Source organism: Echiichthys vipera (genome assembly GCF_963691815.1).
Source record: "Echiichthys vipera genome assembly, chromosome: 5".
Lineage (NCBI taxonomy): Eukaryota > Metazoa > Chordata > Actinopteri > Perciformes > Trachinidae > Echiichthys > Echiichthys vipera.
Genome location: NC_139830.1, coordinates 11,244,222 through 11,263,179, shown reverse-complemented (window position 1 = coordinate 11,263,179; position 18,958 = coordinate 11,244,222). Strand labels below are relative to the sequence as shown.

At 40.7% G+C, this 18,958-nt stretch overlaps 1 protein-coding gene across 1 annotated transcript in view; it reads left to right on the top strand.

Annotated features, from left to right (window-relative positions):
- The window catches only part of si (sucrase-isomaltase), a gene marked incomplete at its 5' end in the record, with an annotated part of 71,633 nt that overhangs the window by 12,819 nt on the left and 39,856 nt on the right, over positions 1–18,958 (top strand). The window contains 7 exons of the mRNA XM_083914477.1: positions 3,352–3,465; positions 5,927–6,011; positions 6,624–6,741; positions 8,874–9,045; positions 10,354–10,470; positions 12,567–12,721; positions 15,871–15,955. Of these exons, the coding sequence (XP_083770603.1) occupies positions 3,352–3,465; positions 5,927–6,011; positions 6,624–6,741; positions 8,874–9,045; positions 10,354–10,470; positions 12,567–12,721; positions 15,871–15,955 (846 nt within the window). The remainder of the gene's footprint in view (positions 1–3,351; positions 3,466–5,926; positions 6,012–6,623; positions 6,742–8,873; positions 9,046–10,353; positions 10,471–12,566; positions 12,722–15,870; positions 15,956–18,958) is intronic.

Genomic DNA, 18,958 nt, shown 5'->3' with positions numbered 1-18,958 from the left:
GAGGTTCACTTTCTCTTCGATTTAGTGTTACAATTGGCAACAGACGTGATTTAAGGAACCATCGCATGACTGTTGCCAGATTCACCAAGGCTGGCATCTCAGTAACCACCAACTTATTTGTAATGTGTGAATTTTATATGCTACAGCATGGGTTTTATGGTTATATCATTAACAAAACATATATTCAGTTATACTGTTCTCAAAACCCATTTGCTACAGGTGAAAACAACAACAACAAAAGCAACAACAAACTCCGAGTTAGCAACCTACATTTAGCTAGCCTGTATTGAATCTGAGTTTGCAGTTTCAGGACTTAAAAAAAAAAGTGGGAAAAGTACAGACTCCATCTTGCATGACTCTCAGGCCAATGTTGTTCCATTTTCTAATATGGCTATGATCTGTCAAAGTTGATTTGCAACTATTCTGTGGTGGCCGTTTAATCCATTTCTGCAAGAGTGACATACAGCTAGCAAATTGTTTGTGGTTTTAAACAAGAGTCTAGTGAGGTCCTCGAGAGCTAAAGTATAGACAGGCTTCAGGTCACTGCCATCATCAAATTATGTTTGTCTTTTCTTTAAGAAAGTCTCACCACACCATTAACAATATTTATGTTGAGTTTTCAGTTCCCTTCTGAAACTATTTTACAGAGCTATCGTTGCATCCGGAGCTTAGCACCACCCAGGACAATTGTAATTGGTTTAAAGAAATGCAGATAAGCTAGATATTTTTTCCCCTTCGCTCAGGGTGTATGTGTGGAGTAGCTATACCCTGCTCCAGCATTGGAGTGGCGTGTGGCAAAGCGGTGTGACTACAGACAGAAAGAGGCCGGCTGCATCCACTGTAAAGGGAATTATTTTCATCTGACATTATAGCCAGGGAATTTAGATCTTGGATCAGATTTTTTTTCTGGTTAAAAAACAGTATTACTGGAAAACAGAAACACTGGCTGAAGGTCTGTTTTGCTATTGAGTGTTTGCGCCATTGCATTATACAATAAGTCATGCAAAATAATCATAAATATATGCAATTGCTGTATGTATGCAAGTGTGACTGGTTGTCAAACGAAAATATTCCCTAATCGAAGATTAAGCCTTTGGTACATATAAATATATATTTTTATCATTCTCCCCACAGAGCACGTTTAAAAAGCTCTCCCCTGCAGAGAGAGGTGGAAGTGGGGGGTAAAAGTCTGTTGCTCCCATGCTTTTATAGTGTTGCTTTTGATTACGCACACGATTAGGCGCAGTCCCTCGGCTAATCGCTTTTTCATGCTGTTTATAACAGGTCAAACATATGCATTGATTCTGCATTAGTGTTTAATCTTAAAATGTTCTGCATGGATGCAACACAGATGAGGTATGTGTGTTTGTGTGTGTGTGTGTGTGTGTGTGTGTGCGTGCGTGCGTGCGTGCGTGCGTGCGTGCGTGTGTTTGAGAGAGAGCGAGACAGAAAGGGAAATAAGTGAGTCAATGTGTGCATGTGTATTAATTTCTCTAAATGAGAAGCGATGTTTGTGCTTTATATCTGTGCACACGTGTAGGTAAAATAGATTCTTGTTTATTTCCATATGAATATATGTGTTGTGGTTATGAAAACAGTGGGGTGTTTGCAAAACCACCTCTGTGGTAGCTGTGTCAGTGATAAAGGAAATACAGAGACCGGTTGGTGTTTATTCTTCTTTTAGGACAGCTAATTGCTTGCGAAGATAAGGATAAAAGCTTTTCCTTGTGGCCCATATGTTGCAGTGTGCAAGAAAAAGCGTAGCAGGACCTCACTCACACAGATGAACGTTTTTGTTCACAGCACAGACGGCAAAAATGGATGGGAGTTAACAAAGAAACAGGGAGAGAAAATATGTGGGTTTAAAGGTAGGAATGATGGAGAAATACAGGCAGAGAAAGGGGTTGGTGCAGGAAGACAGTCACAAATAATATTAGAGGGTAATGTACAGAGAGAAAGACTGGCTGTCTTTCTGAGTGGTAGAGTGGCGGGAAGGTACAGAGGAAGTCAGCCCAAGAGAAAGTCAAGAAACAAAATTACAGATTATCAGGTAACACAAAAAAGGGACACAAGATAGAGAGTGGAAAGACACAATAGAGCAGAACCAGGAAGAGAGACACATGGAGACAGGTAGAGGGACAGATGGACAGGTAATGTTACATGGGCATTCTGACAGACAAGAGCATAAAAACAGACAGACATAAAGATATAGTGAGATATGCATCTACAAATGCCAATAGATTTGTTGAAAGTGATTACTGGGCTGTCAGTATTAGTGAGAAGCTGGAGATGTCAGAAAGACATTTCTAGAGTTAAAAGAAGGTTGGAATGACTGGAAAAGGAAAGATGGAATCTGCAAGGTACTATCAACAGTCTCTGACCTTGGAGCTCTGACCACCTGCCAAAAAAATCAGCCTATAATTGTGTGTGTGTGTGTGTGCGGGCACGTGAGAGTACATAAGCATGATTCATGTCTTTGCTACAAACTGGGTTGTAAAATTATTGGCAGAGGAAGTAAAGGTAAAAGATAGCTAGTGTGGAGCAACCTTGAGATTTAATATCTACTGTGGTCTATATACAGAGGAGTTCGCACACACACACACACACACACACACACACACACACACACACACACACACACACACACACACACACAGACACACACACACACACACACACACACACAGACACACACACACACACACACACACACACACACACACGAAATCTCCGCCTGTCTCTGTGGATTAATCATTTTTCTCAATACATGTCATTAAGGACGACTTCTAACACACAGTCATGTCTGGAGATTTCTATTGCATTATCGATTTCTCCTCTCTGTTCTCTTCCTCGTCTCTCTCTCTCTCTCTCTCTCGCTCTCGCTCGCTCTCTCGCTCTCTCTCGCTCTCTCTCTCTCTCTCGCTCTCTCATCAATCCCAGCCCCTCCGTACTTCATCTCTCCTCTGTTCTCTTTTCTTTGTCACTTCCACATCTCTAAGCTGTTTCACTGACATTTCGGGCCTAGTTTCCGCTTCAGTGGAGCCGTCTTTACGGCTACACCATCTTAGCTGATCATGCCCCATCTTGTTGTTTACATATACAGTATTGTGTAGGCGTGCCTCTCGTTTAATTAAAGACATGCTGCTATTGTGATTCAAACAGAAATAAAAAGGATATACTTCTTAAATGAAATCCTGTAAAAAAAATACAACATTGTGCATTGCCAAAACAAAACCTGAAGTAAATACTGTCAGCAGGGAAGCTCACATAGTGATGCCAAAAATGTGAGATTTTCTCCTAAACTATTAAAATGTGATTGTAAACACATATGTCCCATTCTCTCCCTCTCAGGTGTGGCCAGGAGAGACTGTATTTCCAGACTACACCAGCCAAAACTGCATTGACTGGTGGGCTGATGAGTATGAGCGATTCTCCAGGGAGATCAAACATGATGCCCTCTGGATTGTGAGTTAATTTTTAAATACATAAAATGGAGGTGTATATTCAATGATTAGCTGTTGGCCAACTGAAAATCCTGAAACTGACATTTTTCTGCAGCCAATTAGGCACACACAGGGGCAGTGAGCTTACATTTTTGTAATTTTCGATGGCAATTTCTTCACTGTGGGTTGAACATTGGAGGCCAATAAAGAGCACCAAACACAGGTTGATGGTACCTCAGCTGAAAATTTGAACTTGGCTTACTCATTACTGCAGCTGTTTGCTTCAACACACACTTATTCACATCCTTCTTCAAACACTTTAGCTCAACCCAGGTCACTTTAAGTTTATTATGGAAAAAACCTTAGTGGAATAATCCTGGATTCAAACACTATATATATATATATATATATATATGTTATGGCATTTTGTAAATAATTAAAGTTTTTAGGGCTGAAATTCTATTTAAACGTTAACCAATCAGTTGGTGAAAACAATCTACATGTTATCTCTACATTAGGGCTTTGACTCCAGACTTTTACTATTCGAATATAATTCAAATATTTAAAAAATGAATGTTATGGGCAAAACATTTTTGTAAACGTGTTTACTTATAAACATTGTTCTCAATTCAGATTCCGAGGCTGGTGAAGTTGTGAATCACAAGCTCATTAGCAAGGCTATTATTGGTCATCTGGGCCCCTGTAGGTGACTTTAGTGTTAGTCGGGAATGGGGGTGTTTCACTCAGCATTGAAAAACTGATAATTATCCCGACAACATTCTCTAACAGCAGTCAAGCTGTGAATTTGATGTAATGTGACATTTAAACAGGAGAAAACTTAGGGCACACTTACACTGTCCTTCCGTACCGTGCCCAAGCAAGTTTTAGGGGTAAAGTCTAGTTTGTTTGACCAGTTTGAGTGCAACCGTACCGCGTCTAGGCACGGTGCGCTAGCCGGCCATGGACCGTTTGGGAGAGGTGGGCTTTTGTAAAGCACGTTTGCACATGTAAGAGCATGAGCATGTGCACGTGTACGAGCACCAGCACAGGGCCTACAGCGGTTCTGATGTCATTTTATGTGCGCCTGTTCGGACATAGAAAAAAGAAGGATGGACCATGCACAGACATTTAAAACAATGGCGGCGAAAGGTTCACGTTGGTGTGATGCGGAGGTGGCGTGTTTACTGCAGATTTGGTCGGATGAAAATATTTTTAAAAAGTTGGACAAGACGCACAAAAACTCTGAGGTCTATGGAAAGATTTGTAAACAAAGCGACGCATTGCAATGACGTCAATCAATGCATGTGACGTGTTATGCCGTGATGACGTATAGGCAGGCAAGAAGCATTCCGCCAAGGCCCAGGTAGTGTGAGTACAAACGGTGCTGGCCCGCGGGGGGAGAGGGAGGGGGGGCAAGTACCCTAAAGTACGGGGCACGATACAGATGGACAGTGTAAGTGCGCCCTTACTCTTCCTAAAGTGATGCTTGGAGCTCCATTGGTTGTAGCAGAACCACATGGATAATTCCAGGATAACTATGCTTTTTTTTTGTTGGCTGTTGTGTTAAATGTTACCCAGATACAATAGTGCTATTTTCTGATTGGTAATTGTGTAATCCCGTTCTTTTTTTTGATTGGCTGGCCGCTGGTAAGTTGAAGCTCTTGATTCCTGCTGATGCTAAAGTGGGAGCGATGTTGCTGCGCCGCGGCCATAGACTTTTTGGGAGTTGTAGCATACTATAAATTGTTTTTCCGCATGAGAAATACAATGTGTGGCGCGAGTGCGGGAGTCAATGACAATCGGTAGGCATATGTGACATATCCAGACTTACAAAAAAAGCCTTTTGAAGCTATATCCTCAATTTGAATTTAATGTATATTTTTTAGCATTAACAGGCATCATACTTTAATAGAGACCTCCTAGAAATTTAATTAAATCGTCTTCATTTTTTTTTGTTGCCAAGTTATAAAACATTGCACTCATCACCGTTACCATAGGGAATAGGAGGGGTATAGGACAAATACCACAAAGACCAACTGTCACAACCAAAAAGTACAAGTGCTGAACAACAACAACAACAGAGAAGTTAATACTGTTAGATGGTATATGTATATATGTGTGTTTGTGTATGTGTGTGTGTGTTTTTTCTCCAGGGCCAGAGCAAGTATTGTACCATGTGCCAACATTTTTACTTATGGATATTCTGTATCAAAGAAACCAGACTTGACCAAAGCATCTTAGCTGAAAAATCCCTGCGACTCCCTGCTCATTTTCCAGAAAAGCGCCTGGCATTTTTGGCTGGGATAATACACTTTGGTGGACACATGGCCTTATAAAAGCAATGCCAGCGTTTGTCCCACAGGAGCACATCAACAAACCAATCGACAACCGACCAGAGGATGTCAGTCCTAACAAGTATAAGCTAATCACTGACATTCTTACAGTTGTATTTTATCAAATACTGTCCTCTGATGCACTTGCAGGATATGAATGAGGTGGCTAATTTCAAGAAAGGATCAAAAAAGGGCTGTGCTGATAACAACCTCAACTACCCTCCCTACACTCCAAGTAAGGCACTTTTTAAAAAAATGTTTTGGTCTATAATCCTACTAAATACCTGCTGTACAGTTTTAGTATCCATAATATCTGTTTCTTTAGAAATATGATTGAGTCCAAAACTTTGTCATGGCAGCAATTGTGATTAATCTACATACTGTAACTGTACTACTAAGAAATAAAGGATGTCTTGGGCTTGCAGCTTGAAGCCCAAATGCTATGCAGAACTTGATACATCCATCACAACACCTCATAAAGTAAATTCAGGTCCAGAGGAAAACTCATCTAAAATAGTGGGTCCCTGATGAGGAATTCTGAAAATGACTCTTCTGCCATGTCTTTTTTTTCCAACTTTGTCCCAGACAGAATGACCAAAAATGGAAAAGGCATGCTCCCCTGATGCCACATTTGTATTGCACTCCTCCTTAGTCACCCTTCTCCTCCATTGCTCTTTCTGTCTCTCATTTCCTCATTGTTTCCCACTTCCTATTGCAGTATATATCAATGTCTCTCGTTCCTTATGTCCCTCCTTCTCTCACTGCATCCTATATTTTGTATTTATTCCATACCTCCTCTGACCTTACCCCCATCCCTATACCTCTTTCATGTTTTCTCTCCCCCCAGATATTCTGGATGAAGTGATGTACAGTAAGACCCTGTGTATGGATGCCAAGCAGGCCTGGGGAAACCACTATGATGTCCACAGTCTTTATGGCTACTCTATGGTGCTGGCTACTGAAAAGTGAGTGCATTCAGAATGATAGAAGGAGTTTTGCCAAGCTGTGTATGTAGGCCAACTTGCTGCCACCTCTCCAGAGAAATGAGGCAATGGCAAAGTCAAAAAGCAATGTCTGATGTCAAAACAGTACGATATGCAAAAGCTTTAAAATCAAGTGAAGTAGAAATGGCAACAGAATTATGGAGCTGACATGGAAAAAAAACTCCAACAGAGAAATCTGTCAGTTCAGTGCAGCTCCAGTGACTTAGTGCCCTCCACTAAATCTAAGCCGGTGACTCTAGCAGACCATTTGCTAGTTTGATCCCATGTGATAAGTTCAGAAATATGTTTTAATGAGCCCGGCTTCCAGGGTGAGTGAATTAATATCTCATCTGGGTTTGGCGCTGAAACATTTTAAGGGCCCATTACTTACACAAACCTACAAAGAGGCATCAATGTGATCATAGGATATAATCACTGAGATATGGAAATTGATGAAGCAGCAGGTTAAACTTGATTTATGCTTTGTTAAAAGACATATAGGTAGGATATTCATAAGTTGGTATTCTAATCACTTAGGAAATACATGGCGATCTCCTGGTTCAGTGCACAAACTAGCTTGAGTAAAATACATTATACACATACATCAAGTTCAGTCAATGCAAATGCTCTGTGCATGCAGGTGGTACATCAGTTTTCATATACCCTATAATCAAGTTATGCTAATGGCTGCTAAGCCCATTAGGTTGCATATATTACTACATAAAGTGTGCCTTGCTTCTGGAAGTGTGCCTGGGTACCAAACAAATGATGATATTGTGATGAGTGAAATGTAGCTAATCTCTGTTTCCGTCACAAAGTCTCAAGCAAGCACAGAGCAATTTGAAAAGAGAGTAGCAGAGAATGTTCATTAAGAGCACATCAAATTCATCGAAAATAGGAAAGTCTGGCATATAAGCATGTGGTGCACAAAAACCAAACCACTGAGGCTATATGTCACAGAAGTATAAGGCTGCAGTCAAATTTATCTTAGTACAAGAACTTCTATGGTCTCCAAGTCCCCAGCTAGTAATTTTACACTAGGCTTAAGTTGGCATTAGTTGCTAGAATTTAATATGCACTCATGGTGATGATGGTATGGGAAATTGCATCAATTAGAGAGCAGGGATATATGTTGAGGTTAAAAGTCAAAAAGCAGCAAAGAATTGACAAAATTTGACACTCAACTTTAGCAATAGGTTATATACTGTATATTCCACATCAGTATTACAAAGGTTCTTTCACCTTAACCCCAACCCCCCACCCCTCGACACACTTATTGGGATATTCTGCAGCAATTTCCTGCTGATTCATCACTGCCATAAACTTTCAGGTGTATGTCAATGCAGCCAATAAATAGTGCATTTGAATAAAATGCCACTGTAACCTTTCAGGCGTTACTGTGTTCTTGACTGTAGCCTCAGTGCTGCTTAAGACAGTTTTGCAAAGGCAAAAGAAGAGATTATTCCACAATAATATTATTATGGAAGTATTTCATGTGTCAACATGTTTTTTTTTAAAGTTCTTTGTGACATCGTAAAGGTTACAATGACATTTGGCTGCAAGATGTCCCACTGATCATCTTAGATGTATACATGGAGAAAGCACTTACTGTTTCAGTATTACCCATCACAGTCACACAGTATAAATGGGTGCATAAAAACACACAGAATGTGAAACATATTACATAAGCGTGTGTGGGGGCAATATGTTTGATTGAACCTAGTTCACCTTTCTGTTGGCTCATTTCTCACTATCTACCCCCCCTGTCCACTAATTAAAATGTATTATTGACAGCAGACACAATTGGCTTACATTGTCATGGTTTCGTATTGTCATGGAAATCAATGTTCCTTCGATTTCTTTCATCAAACAAAATAATAATGTCCACTAGGGAAAGAAAAGTACAACTAGCTCTAGCCTTGTCCCCATCTAATATACCTCTATCTTTTTTCTACACTGTGAACATATATGTATGTGTTTGATATCGGTTTCTCCCTTGTGCTGTTTGAGTAACCCTCTCTCTCTCTCTCTCAGTCCCTGTGTCTTTTTTATCTTAATGACCTCTTCTTTTCTCTCCCTCTCTCGCTCTCGTTTTCTTCTTCTTCTTCCCACAGAGCTCTGCAGCGTGTATTTGGAGGAAACCGTACCCTGATGTTGACCCGCTCCTCCTTCCCAGGTGTGGGAAAATATTCGGGTCACTGGCTGGGAGACAATGCTGCCAACTGGAACGACATAAAATGGGCCATCCCTGGCATGCTAGAGTTTGGGCTCTTTGGGGTTCCCTATGTGAGTAGCAAACCTTCACAGAAAAAAAAACTGTTTCTACATGTCTGCCCAGACAGGTCTCAGCAGGACTAATAGAAGGAGTAATCCCTTCAGCTTTTCATATGAGCTAGAGATTTAAACATCACATCCTACAATGCAGTTTAAACATGGCAACCTAATGGACCCCATGGACCTAATTTCGATCTTTTTTACTTATATTGTCACAGCGCGCTAGCAGAAGAAAAAGCAATCTTTTGTTTGATTTCAATTGCCCATAAAGACCTGAGAAAGTTAACAAGACACAGTCGTATGTGTTTCAGTTTAGTTAACATGTAGTTCTGGCACTCAGACGTTTCCTTGTTTTGTCTTTTTAAAGAGAATTCAGCTGCTAATTGAGATCTGTGTTCAGGCGTAGGCATAGAGGGGCGGGCAAGAAATCACGTGTCTGGAACGAGATCCATTAAAATGTCTAGAAGAACACAGGTTCTCTTTGAGGAAACACCTCTACATTTAAACTTGAGAAAAAAAAACACTACTAGGCCGTAGTGTGTACATACAAGTGTATTTCCATGTATATCTGTAGTGCAAACAGTAACAAAAAAAAACACATCTGCAAACACAAACACACACATGCACACACACAAACCTCCAGCTGTGCACGTCAGGTGGGTGTATAGATGTCGACTAGATCCTGGTGGACTGTGACACACACACACACACACACACACACACACACACACAGACAGACACACACAAACAGAGAGAAAGAAAGAAAGAAAAAAAAAAAAAGGAGAAAGAGAGAAGGGGGGGGGGGGGGGGGCAGTAGAAATAGGATTTGGATCGATTACCTCCCATTGAGTCTGTTGTAAAATGTAGCCAGTAGTAAACAAAGCATGCTGCCTCTGTGAACTGGCCTTCGACTGAAGTATTTTTCTTGGACTCCATTGTGCAATTAATGTAAATAAAGATCACTGCCCACATCTACTGTTTGCTAGTAAATCTTGACTGAATTGAAAGCCATTTTAAAGGACAAATATGTGGCCAGCTATCAAATCAGTGCCACTTTTTTACAACTGCAGAAGATTTGTTGACCTCAGATTCAGTTATTTGTTTTCTTTCTGAAGGAGCCTGGATTGACATTTATAATATACTATAAAAAGTATTGTATTTTATCTTCGTTTCAACACACAATCTTCAACTGAAATCCACAGCAGCCTGTTTTCGCAGAGTATGATTCTGTATGATTCCAATACACTCAATTTAACATTTCAGACATTAATAGAAATGTACTGTTGGGCCTTGCTAAATGTCAACCTGCCGTCCCCTCAGATCGGAGCTGACATCTGTGGATTCTTTGACAACACCAGTGAAGAGTTATGTCGTCGCTGGATGCAGGTGGGAGCTTTCTATCCCTTCAGCCGGAACCACAATGCTCAGGGCTACGAGGTACTGTAAAGGCATTTTGTTCTACAATACTTGTATTAGACTGTCAATTTTAGATTTATGTATCACACAGCCCTTGTTTGGTCTAAAGTGCTGCAGGGTATACCCTTCATTTCATAACATTGAATAGGTGCTATAAACCACCAAGCAGTTAAAAATAGAAACTTCTTTCAGTATCCATGGAGATTGTCATCATACCAGCACTAGTACAACTGTGTTGTAAAATGAGAGCAATGGGACCTCTGATTTTAGGTTTAACACTGGGAATGTTAGCTGTTTAAAACCCATTATAGCTGCACAGGGTATTGGCACATCTGAGCCTGAAGTAAAACAAAGCTCAGCACTTAGTGCCAGATTGATAGTCATCAAAGAGGCTGAGATTTTACACTTTAGTAAAAGATAACGGTAATGCTAAATAATGTTAAATTACTGTAATATAATGTGCCATATGGTAAATACATGGCCGGGCCATCGTATTGTAAAATATCATGGCAATCTCAGTTTAGGTGGCTCCCACAGGCACCAGGGTATCACTTTCCACTCATACTACTACACAGCTAAACCTCCTCCAACAGCTGTGGGTCTGCTTGCATGTGTAGCCTGTGATGTCTGTCCTTGTGCCTTGATTTGCCTGAGATTTTGGGTGACAAATTGTGACATGAGTTAACTAAGTGCTAAGGCACGCCTAACTTTGCAGCACCTGTCAAACTTTCCTTCTCACACAGCGTAATTTATATTAATTTTCAAAATGCAGGTAAATGCTATGTAAACCTAGTTAGATCTGGTGTTATCAGTATGATAAGAAAGAAATGTAATGTAATGTCATGTTATTTAATTCTAACATAACTAGCTTAGCTTATGTGGGCAACAAGACCATTGTATATTGTATTGTATTGTATTGAATTTATACTTTAATATTTGTATTTTTAACTTGGTATCTAAAAAATAATTGTTCAGACAAATATTCTGGTCCAGCCCTGATAATAATAATAATAATAATAATAATAATAATAATAATAATAATAATAATAATAATAATAATAATAATATGAGGATACGGTGATATTTAAGTTCTTTAACAAGCACACTGTAAATGAAAATGTCAGATGAAATGTCACTGAGAGACACATGAAAAGCACCCACTGAGCCTACAACAGTGTTTATATTGATGCTACATACTGAGCTATTATTGTAGATGAACACAAATAACTTGCTTGAGAAAAATCAGTTGAATAGCGTAAAAATTGATGCTCTCACACCATTTTTCATGTGACATTTTCATGCTCATCACTGCTGCAAAAAATAGCACAGCATTGAGGTAATGCTCGGAGGTGGGGGGGGGGGGGGGTGAGTAAGACATGGTGTGTGTTGGAAGAAGGGGGGTGTATTTGCTGGAGGACAGGGACATGATGATGATGAATCTGAAGTACGATTTCCACTAAACGAGACAGCTAATGTGTGACCTTTGCTTTGCCCTAATCATGACTCTCATCACACGGGCATGCAGTCCAGTCCAAACACACACACACACACACACACACACACACACACACACACACACACACACACACACACACACACACACACACACACACACACACACACACACACACACACACACACACACACACACACTCTCTCTCTCTCACTCTCTCACTCTCTCTCTCTCTTTCTCTCTCTCTCTCACTCTCTCTGACACAGAGGTACCGAGGGCATAAATGATTAGCCAGATGAGAGGAGCACGGCCTGTTAGCAGCAAATCACCCTCTCACTCTCCACTATCATCGAAATTAAATCATACTTAGTTTTCTTTATTTCTCTCAAGTTTTTCTCATTCTCTTGGCAAACTCTGCTTTTAAATGTAAAATATCTCTTCCACCCTTCTCCTCATCAAACCTGTCTTTCCTCTCACTTCAAGTATGTCCCTCCATTTCCCCTCCAATGCCTTCATTCCCTTGTAAAAACAACTTTTCTTATTCATTTCCCCATCTCTTTTTTTTACCCTCCCTGGGGATAAAAGACAGATCTTTATTTTTCTTACACCCTTCTTCTCTCTCATTCATCAAGCCCATCCCTTTAATCTATCTTTCTGTCTCCAGCCCCAGGATCCAGCTGTGTTTGGCCAAGGCTCAGCACTGGTAGAGAGCTCTAAACATTACCTGAGGATACGTTACACTCTTCTGCCTTACCTCTACACACTCTTCTACAAAGCCCACACCACAGGGGAGACTGTTGTACGTCCCGTCATGCACGAGTAAGTGATTCAAAATAGTGTGAGTATACTGTCCTTATAATATCAGTTCAGGGAGAGGCAATTGCTTCAAGGAATTGACAATTTACAGCAAATGGTTATACAGTTGAGTTTGGTAGAAAGTGCTCTACTGTTTGAGGGAGCTGTCACAGAATCAAAGTGACAAGGAGTCACCTGGGAGAGCTAATCCCCCTAAACACATATGTGAACATCAATCTTAGTTAAATCAACAATATACAATATCACACAGGAGCAGCATGGGGTGGTAGAAGTAGCTGTGGCAGCAAACAGCTTCGGCGAGCCAGGTCTCCTTTCATCTCCACAAACCAAATTAGCAATAAGCAAGAGTTTAGCTTTCTATACCATCATGATATCAAATAACCATAAACCAAAGCATTCTATTGTGATCATTTTTCAGCATGCATGAGATAAAAACTCCTTCAAACCACCAGAGGAAAATATGTCCAAACCCATTCAGCCCATACACAGCCCACACAAGCCTCCTTTTAACTGCAGATCATCTTGCAGTGGGATCACACCATAGACTGTATAAAATATGGACATGGTCTACATGACGTCACCCACGGTTTTCTGAAGACCCAAAATGAGCTCCAGGGACCTGTCAAACCTTCCACCTTTACAGTACAACCGTGTAACTGCATGTTGCACAGTTGGGACACTATCAATTTTATTTGATTTTATTTATAGTGTCAAATCATAACAAAAATAAACTCAGGACAGTTTCCACATAGAGTAGATCTAGGCCACACTCTTTGATTCACAGAGAACCAACAATCCCCCATGAGCAAACACGGAACAGCAACATCGTGGTGACAATAAGCCTATCGGCCCACAGAGAGACATCACAAGGTGAAATCATTATTAGCTGCTTACTAGCATTGCTAAGCAAACACAATACAAAAGAACCGTGAAGCACAAGCAGAACAGCCGTGGACACTTAACTTTGACCCCGGTATAGTGGCGAGTCGAAATCGGTGGTCGCGGGCCCACATCAAACACAGGAAAAGTCCGGCTTTGTTCAATAGAAGTGACAGCTGTCTGACAACCAGCTGTGGATAGTGGCAGCAGAAGATGCGCGTGGAGTTGTAATGTCCGCGCTCTAAAACTGCATATCATAGACAGGACGTCACTCGCCGTCACACACCTGGGGATGACCCAGTCGGTGTAATGCAAACAACTGGGGTGCGTTTAGCCCTGACAAAACTGATCACACTCCTGTTCCACACACAGGTTGTACACCGTTGCACACCTCCAAGCTACATTCAAGGCCATTGAAAGGGGGCTGAGTTAGTCTATGACACATGCACGGCAAAATTTGATCTGCTGTTGCCAGTACAGATTGATACATTTCACAGAGGCACCTGCAGTCGGCCTTGGGTCAGAATGTATTGTATCTGAAAAATAAATATATGTAGCCTACATATACGCCATCCATTTCTAGCACCATCTGCTGTAACCTTATAACAGCGCTGCTCCAGCTCCATTGCATAGGCAATGTGTAATATATCAAGGCCCAGTTTGTTTGTTTTTTGATGACTCAGCCTCCTTTCTGAGGCCTTGGCAACACCTCACCCCCGAAAAAAAGTAGCAGCTAAAACGGTGTACAGCGTTTTCAGATTGAACATGTCCCTGATGCCAATCAGCCAATACAAGTGAATGATTCCACAGGGTTTACATAAATGTTGAACGAAGCGCGTCCTTTAGCATGAACTAACGTTACACATAATTAAGCCCCTTTTGCAAATGAAAAACATTGGTTTCCTTTTCACTCATAACAAATAAATTAACGGTTGAATATTTAGAATCTTCTTTAAAAGCTATATTTTTAAAAACAATAATACACTTGCAGGGCGTTTTAAGGGGTACAGAATGAAACTATTGCTTTTCCATAAAAAAATATATTATTCTGAATTAATATATTTTTTAAATTTATGGGTTTGGCAATGACTCACGTTCTGTTTATATTGTACCAGGGTTGCCAGGGCTGTCTGTTGTTCGGTGCAACTACTGCAGGCTGGTACTGGGTAAAATGGAGTTTGCCAATCCTGCAGCTACTTATTTTTCCCAGCTGAGTGACAGGAGACGGGAAAAAACTAGAGTCAATGTAGGCCAAGCATTCAGTAGATGGACTGAGATAAAGGAGTTCAATGGCATTAAAACGCATGCCGAAAATGTTTCGCCTTGATCGGTAAGCTAACTTTCATGTTTCAACGGTAACGGCTAATGGTAACTGTCAGTCAAACTCCTCTGGAATACTGTTTTTTTACGGTGCAATTTGCCAGAGGGGATGGGTTCAAACAGGCTCAACCAGACGCCGTTCTCCTGTAGACTACTTGGTCTGACGAACCTGGTAACCCGAGTGCTTTTAATTATTTTTGTTGTTGCAACTACGATCTTTATCTAGATGGCGGTGTACAGCTCATTCTCCATATTCTGCCTTTAATTATAGCCTACTATATAACTGCATTCATAATTCCTATGTATTTATATAGGCCAATTTTATGTTTTGTTTTTTAATTAAAGGCAATGCAAGAAGTAATTTACAATATGATTGTTTGTCTGTCAGAGCCTTGACATAACCTGACTCTGATACAGATTCTTTCAGTGATGTGTGGACCAGTGATTGATGTGTGATCTTGTGTTACATGACAATTCAGCTGCTGTGCAAAGTTGTCTTTATAAATCGGTAATCATGGTGATCCATGGCATGCATTGAGGGGTAAAAAATGATTTTTTTGCATGTTTAAATTTTCCTAATATAGAACCTAGGCCTATGTGACATAAAATGCAGGGATTTTATGAGCTGAGTCCGGGTTCCTGCATCCAAATTATGAGCTGTCAGCTTTAGTGGAAAGTTTAAGTGAGCCAAAATGTTTTACTTTGTTAAATTTGAAAATTTAATGTATAATGAATGATGTGGGTGGAAACCGTGGTAGTATAATGTTTAACATGCTGACATGCATTTTCTCAAAGGTTCTCATAAAATTGTGGCAGTATACAGACAGGTAATTACTTAATGGGAGGCATGGTGCTTTTACACAATAAATGTAGTCTAAAATATGTTTCTGTTATCCAGAGCATAATGAAAAATATATGTAATTGATTCTATACTTTTCTTTGCCACTCCAAAGGTTCTACTCTGACAGTGTCACCTGGACAGTGGACCGCCAGTTCCTCTGGGGAAAACACCTGCTCATCACACCTGTACTAGACCCGGTCAGCCAACACACACACACACACACACACACACACACACACACACACACACACACACAAACACACACACACACACACACACACACACACACACACACACACACACACACACACACACACACACACACACACACACACAGAAACAGCATTGGGGAACCCACACACATAAATATATGAACATGCTTTGGTCCTGACTCAATCAAAATGTACTTGTATGTACTTTCTCACATCTAGACAGAGAAACATTAATACATGGAAATGTACATGAAGTACAAGAACTGTGTCTTATAGATGACACACACACACACACACACACACACACACACACACACACACACAAACACACACACTTATGCAGTCACACACACACACAAACCCTGACCTCCACTGGGAAAACATGACATGGGATTTTCTCTGTTGCCCTCCCCTCCTCTCATCCCCCCTTTCTTCTCTCTTTCATATCCTCCCTCTTTTCTCTCAGCTCTAATGAGAGCACTGACCTCATTACTAGGAGATTAGAAGTGTAGATAGAAGTGTGTGTTTGTGCATATTTGCCCGTGTGTGTGTGTGTGTGTGAGGCGTAAATGAATGCGCCTGTGTGCACTCGTAAATGTACGTGCATGTAGGCGTGCATACACAGCGATTGCGGTCATGTCAAAGTGGCCTGATTAATAAGCAATTTAGCATGGCCTCTTGTGAATTACAGAATAGTGGAAAGCGAATTGGATTCATAGTGGGGCCAGGGATAAAGTAACTTCAATCAGTTTGATTGTGAAAAAGTTTCTAATACAAAAAGTGGAGGCTTCATGATTGCATTGCCTCAGGGCTTCAGCTGTCCTAAGGGTAGGGACATGGAAGGGCCATAAGGTGACTAAGCAGGCTGTTATTTTTGCAAATCAAAAATATAAACAAGAACAACAGATAGCAGTTAAAAGTATACCTAATTTGGGTCATTTTAAGGGCAGAGGCACAGCTCATCTGTAGTTGGAAACAGGAAAGGATGAAAAGAAATCCATTATCAGTGGGTGTGTTCGGGGCAGGCATCAATTATGACCAACCACTCGTTTTCTAACTCTTTCAAAGCAATGTGCTCTGTATCATCAAAGTGCCCTGGAAATTAAATAGAGAGAAATGTCTGTGATAGAAATGCATCTCCAAGGAGGCAAATTTTAACCTTGCTTGTGATGGCGCAGAAATATCGAGAAGGAATTCACAGTGCATTAAATACTCATATAGGAATATTAACTAACGTTTGCTAACCATGTTGCCATCATGTGGAAACTCTTTTGGTGACACTGTAAGCAATTGCAGGGTTTGTTTAGCTGTAGGGGGGCATTTAATAGCTAGTCCCTGACATTTACAGATGATGCATTCAGCCCTACAATTCTCACTTAATGCACCGTGGCACATTCTGACAGCTCTATGTTGGAAGCCAGTCATTCACGCCACAGCCACATGTGCAATATACAGTTGAAATGAAAAATACAAGTTATTTTCTTTACTTGAGGGAGTTCAAATTTCAAATCAATTTAGCCAACATATCATCCCCAAACAGAATTTGTAAGCTTTTGAGTAACATTTGTTGATGTGCCCAGAATTTGGCTTGAACCAAACCTGAGCAAAACACCAAGAATGCACCATGCTGCTTGATCAATACTGAAAATCAATACTTACAAGACCCCATATAAATCTCCCATCCCACTTCTACATACTGAAGTTCATGGTGGGCAGAAAAGTACCAAAAATATCCAAGGTAGAAAATAATCTGGATCATATAGGAGTGTAACATTAATGGCACAATACAGCCAGTACAGTCTCAACCGTTTCAGCTATGTGAATTACTGACATCACCTTCTCACTATAGGATGATTATGTAACCTAAATGTACCTATGTATGGGTTAAATGACTTGTATTTTTTAAAACATACTTGTGTTTTTTTTTTTTTATTATTTTTACAAAACATGGTCTGACGTGTTTTGACCTAGGAGCAACCACAAAAGCTGAAAAATCAAGCTAACGCAGAAGGGCCAAAAACTGCCGTTTCTCATAAAGCCACTTGAGGCTGGCTTCAACCATGTAGACTGCCAAGTTAATGCCCAACTGTACAACGGAAAAAAACATGTTTAGAGCGTGGTACAAAATACAGTTTTGGTCTCTATAGTTAATTTCTCCTTTCATGATAACGGTACAGTGGCTGAATACTTTTACAACTCACTCATATTAAGGCTTAAAGTTATGCAAAATGAAGGGCTTGACCCCTCTGAGTTGGTAATCTGTACATTTAGACAGTAGGTTTCATTCCTGCCTCAGCTGCATCAACGCTCAACCTCTTTGCCCATTCTTAAATAGCCAGGAGTTAAAAATAGTCAGTCACTGCCAAGATGGCGATGGCTGGAGATACTCACATTGAGCTTCACTAATGGCTCTCCCTTACCCTAACCCCAACCACAGCGACTTCCTGGTTGACCCAATATGGAAGTGCCACAAATTGCAGTTTGCCGAGTGGCCACTAGGGAAAAGGTTTCCTAATAGAGCAATTTCTCATTGACCCCCCAGTCTACAGGAAAAAACTAGCATATTTACGAGATAAAAAAAATATCAAACCTATGGACTCTATGGGTTGGACCCTATTCTTCTCTGGAGTTGCCCAGGATGTGAGGCTGAGCGCCGCAGTATTGGAGCTTACCCTGGTGGATGAGAGGGTTGCCTCCTTATGCCTGCGGGTGGTAGGGGGGAAAACCCTCACAGTTGTTTGTGCATATGCACCGAACAGCAGTTCAGAGTATTCTGCCTTCTTTGAGACCCTGGATTGCTCTTGCATGGGGCTCCAGTAGGGGACTTCATTGTTGTGCAAGACTTTAACGCCCTCTTGGGCAATGATGGAGACACCTGGAGAGGCATGATTGGGAGGAAAAGCCTCCCTGATCTAAATCCGTGCAGTCATCTGTTATTAGACTTCTGTGCTAGTCACAGATTGTCTATAACGAACACTATGTTTGAAC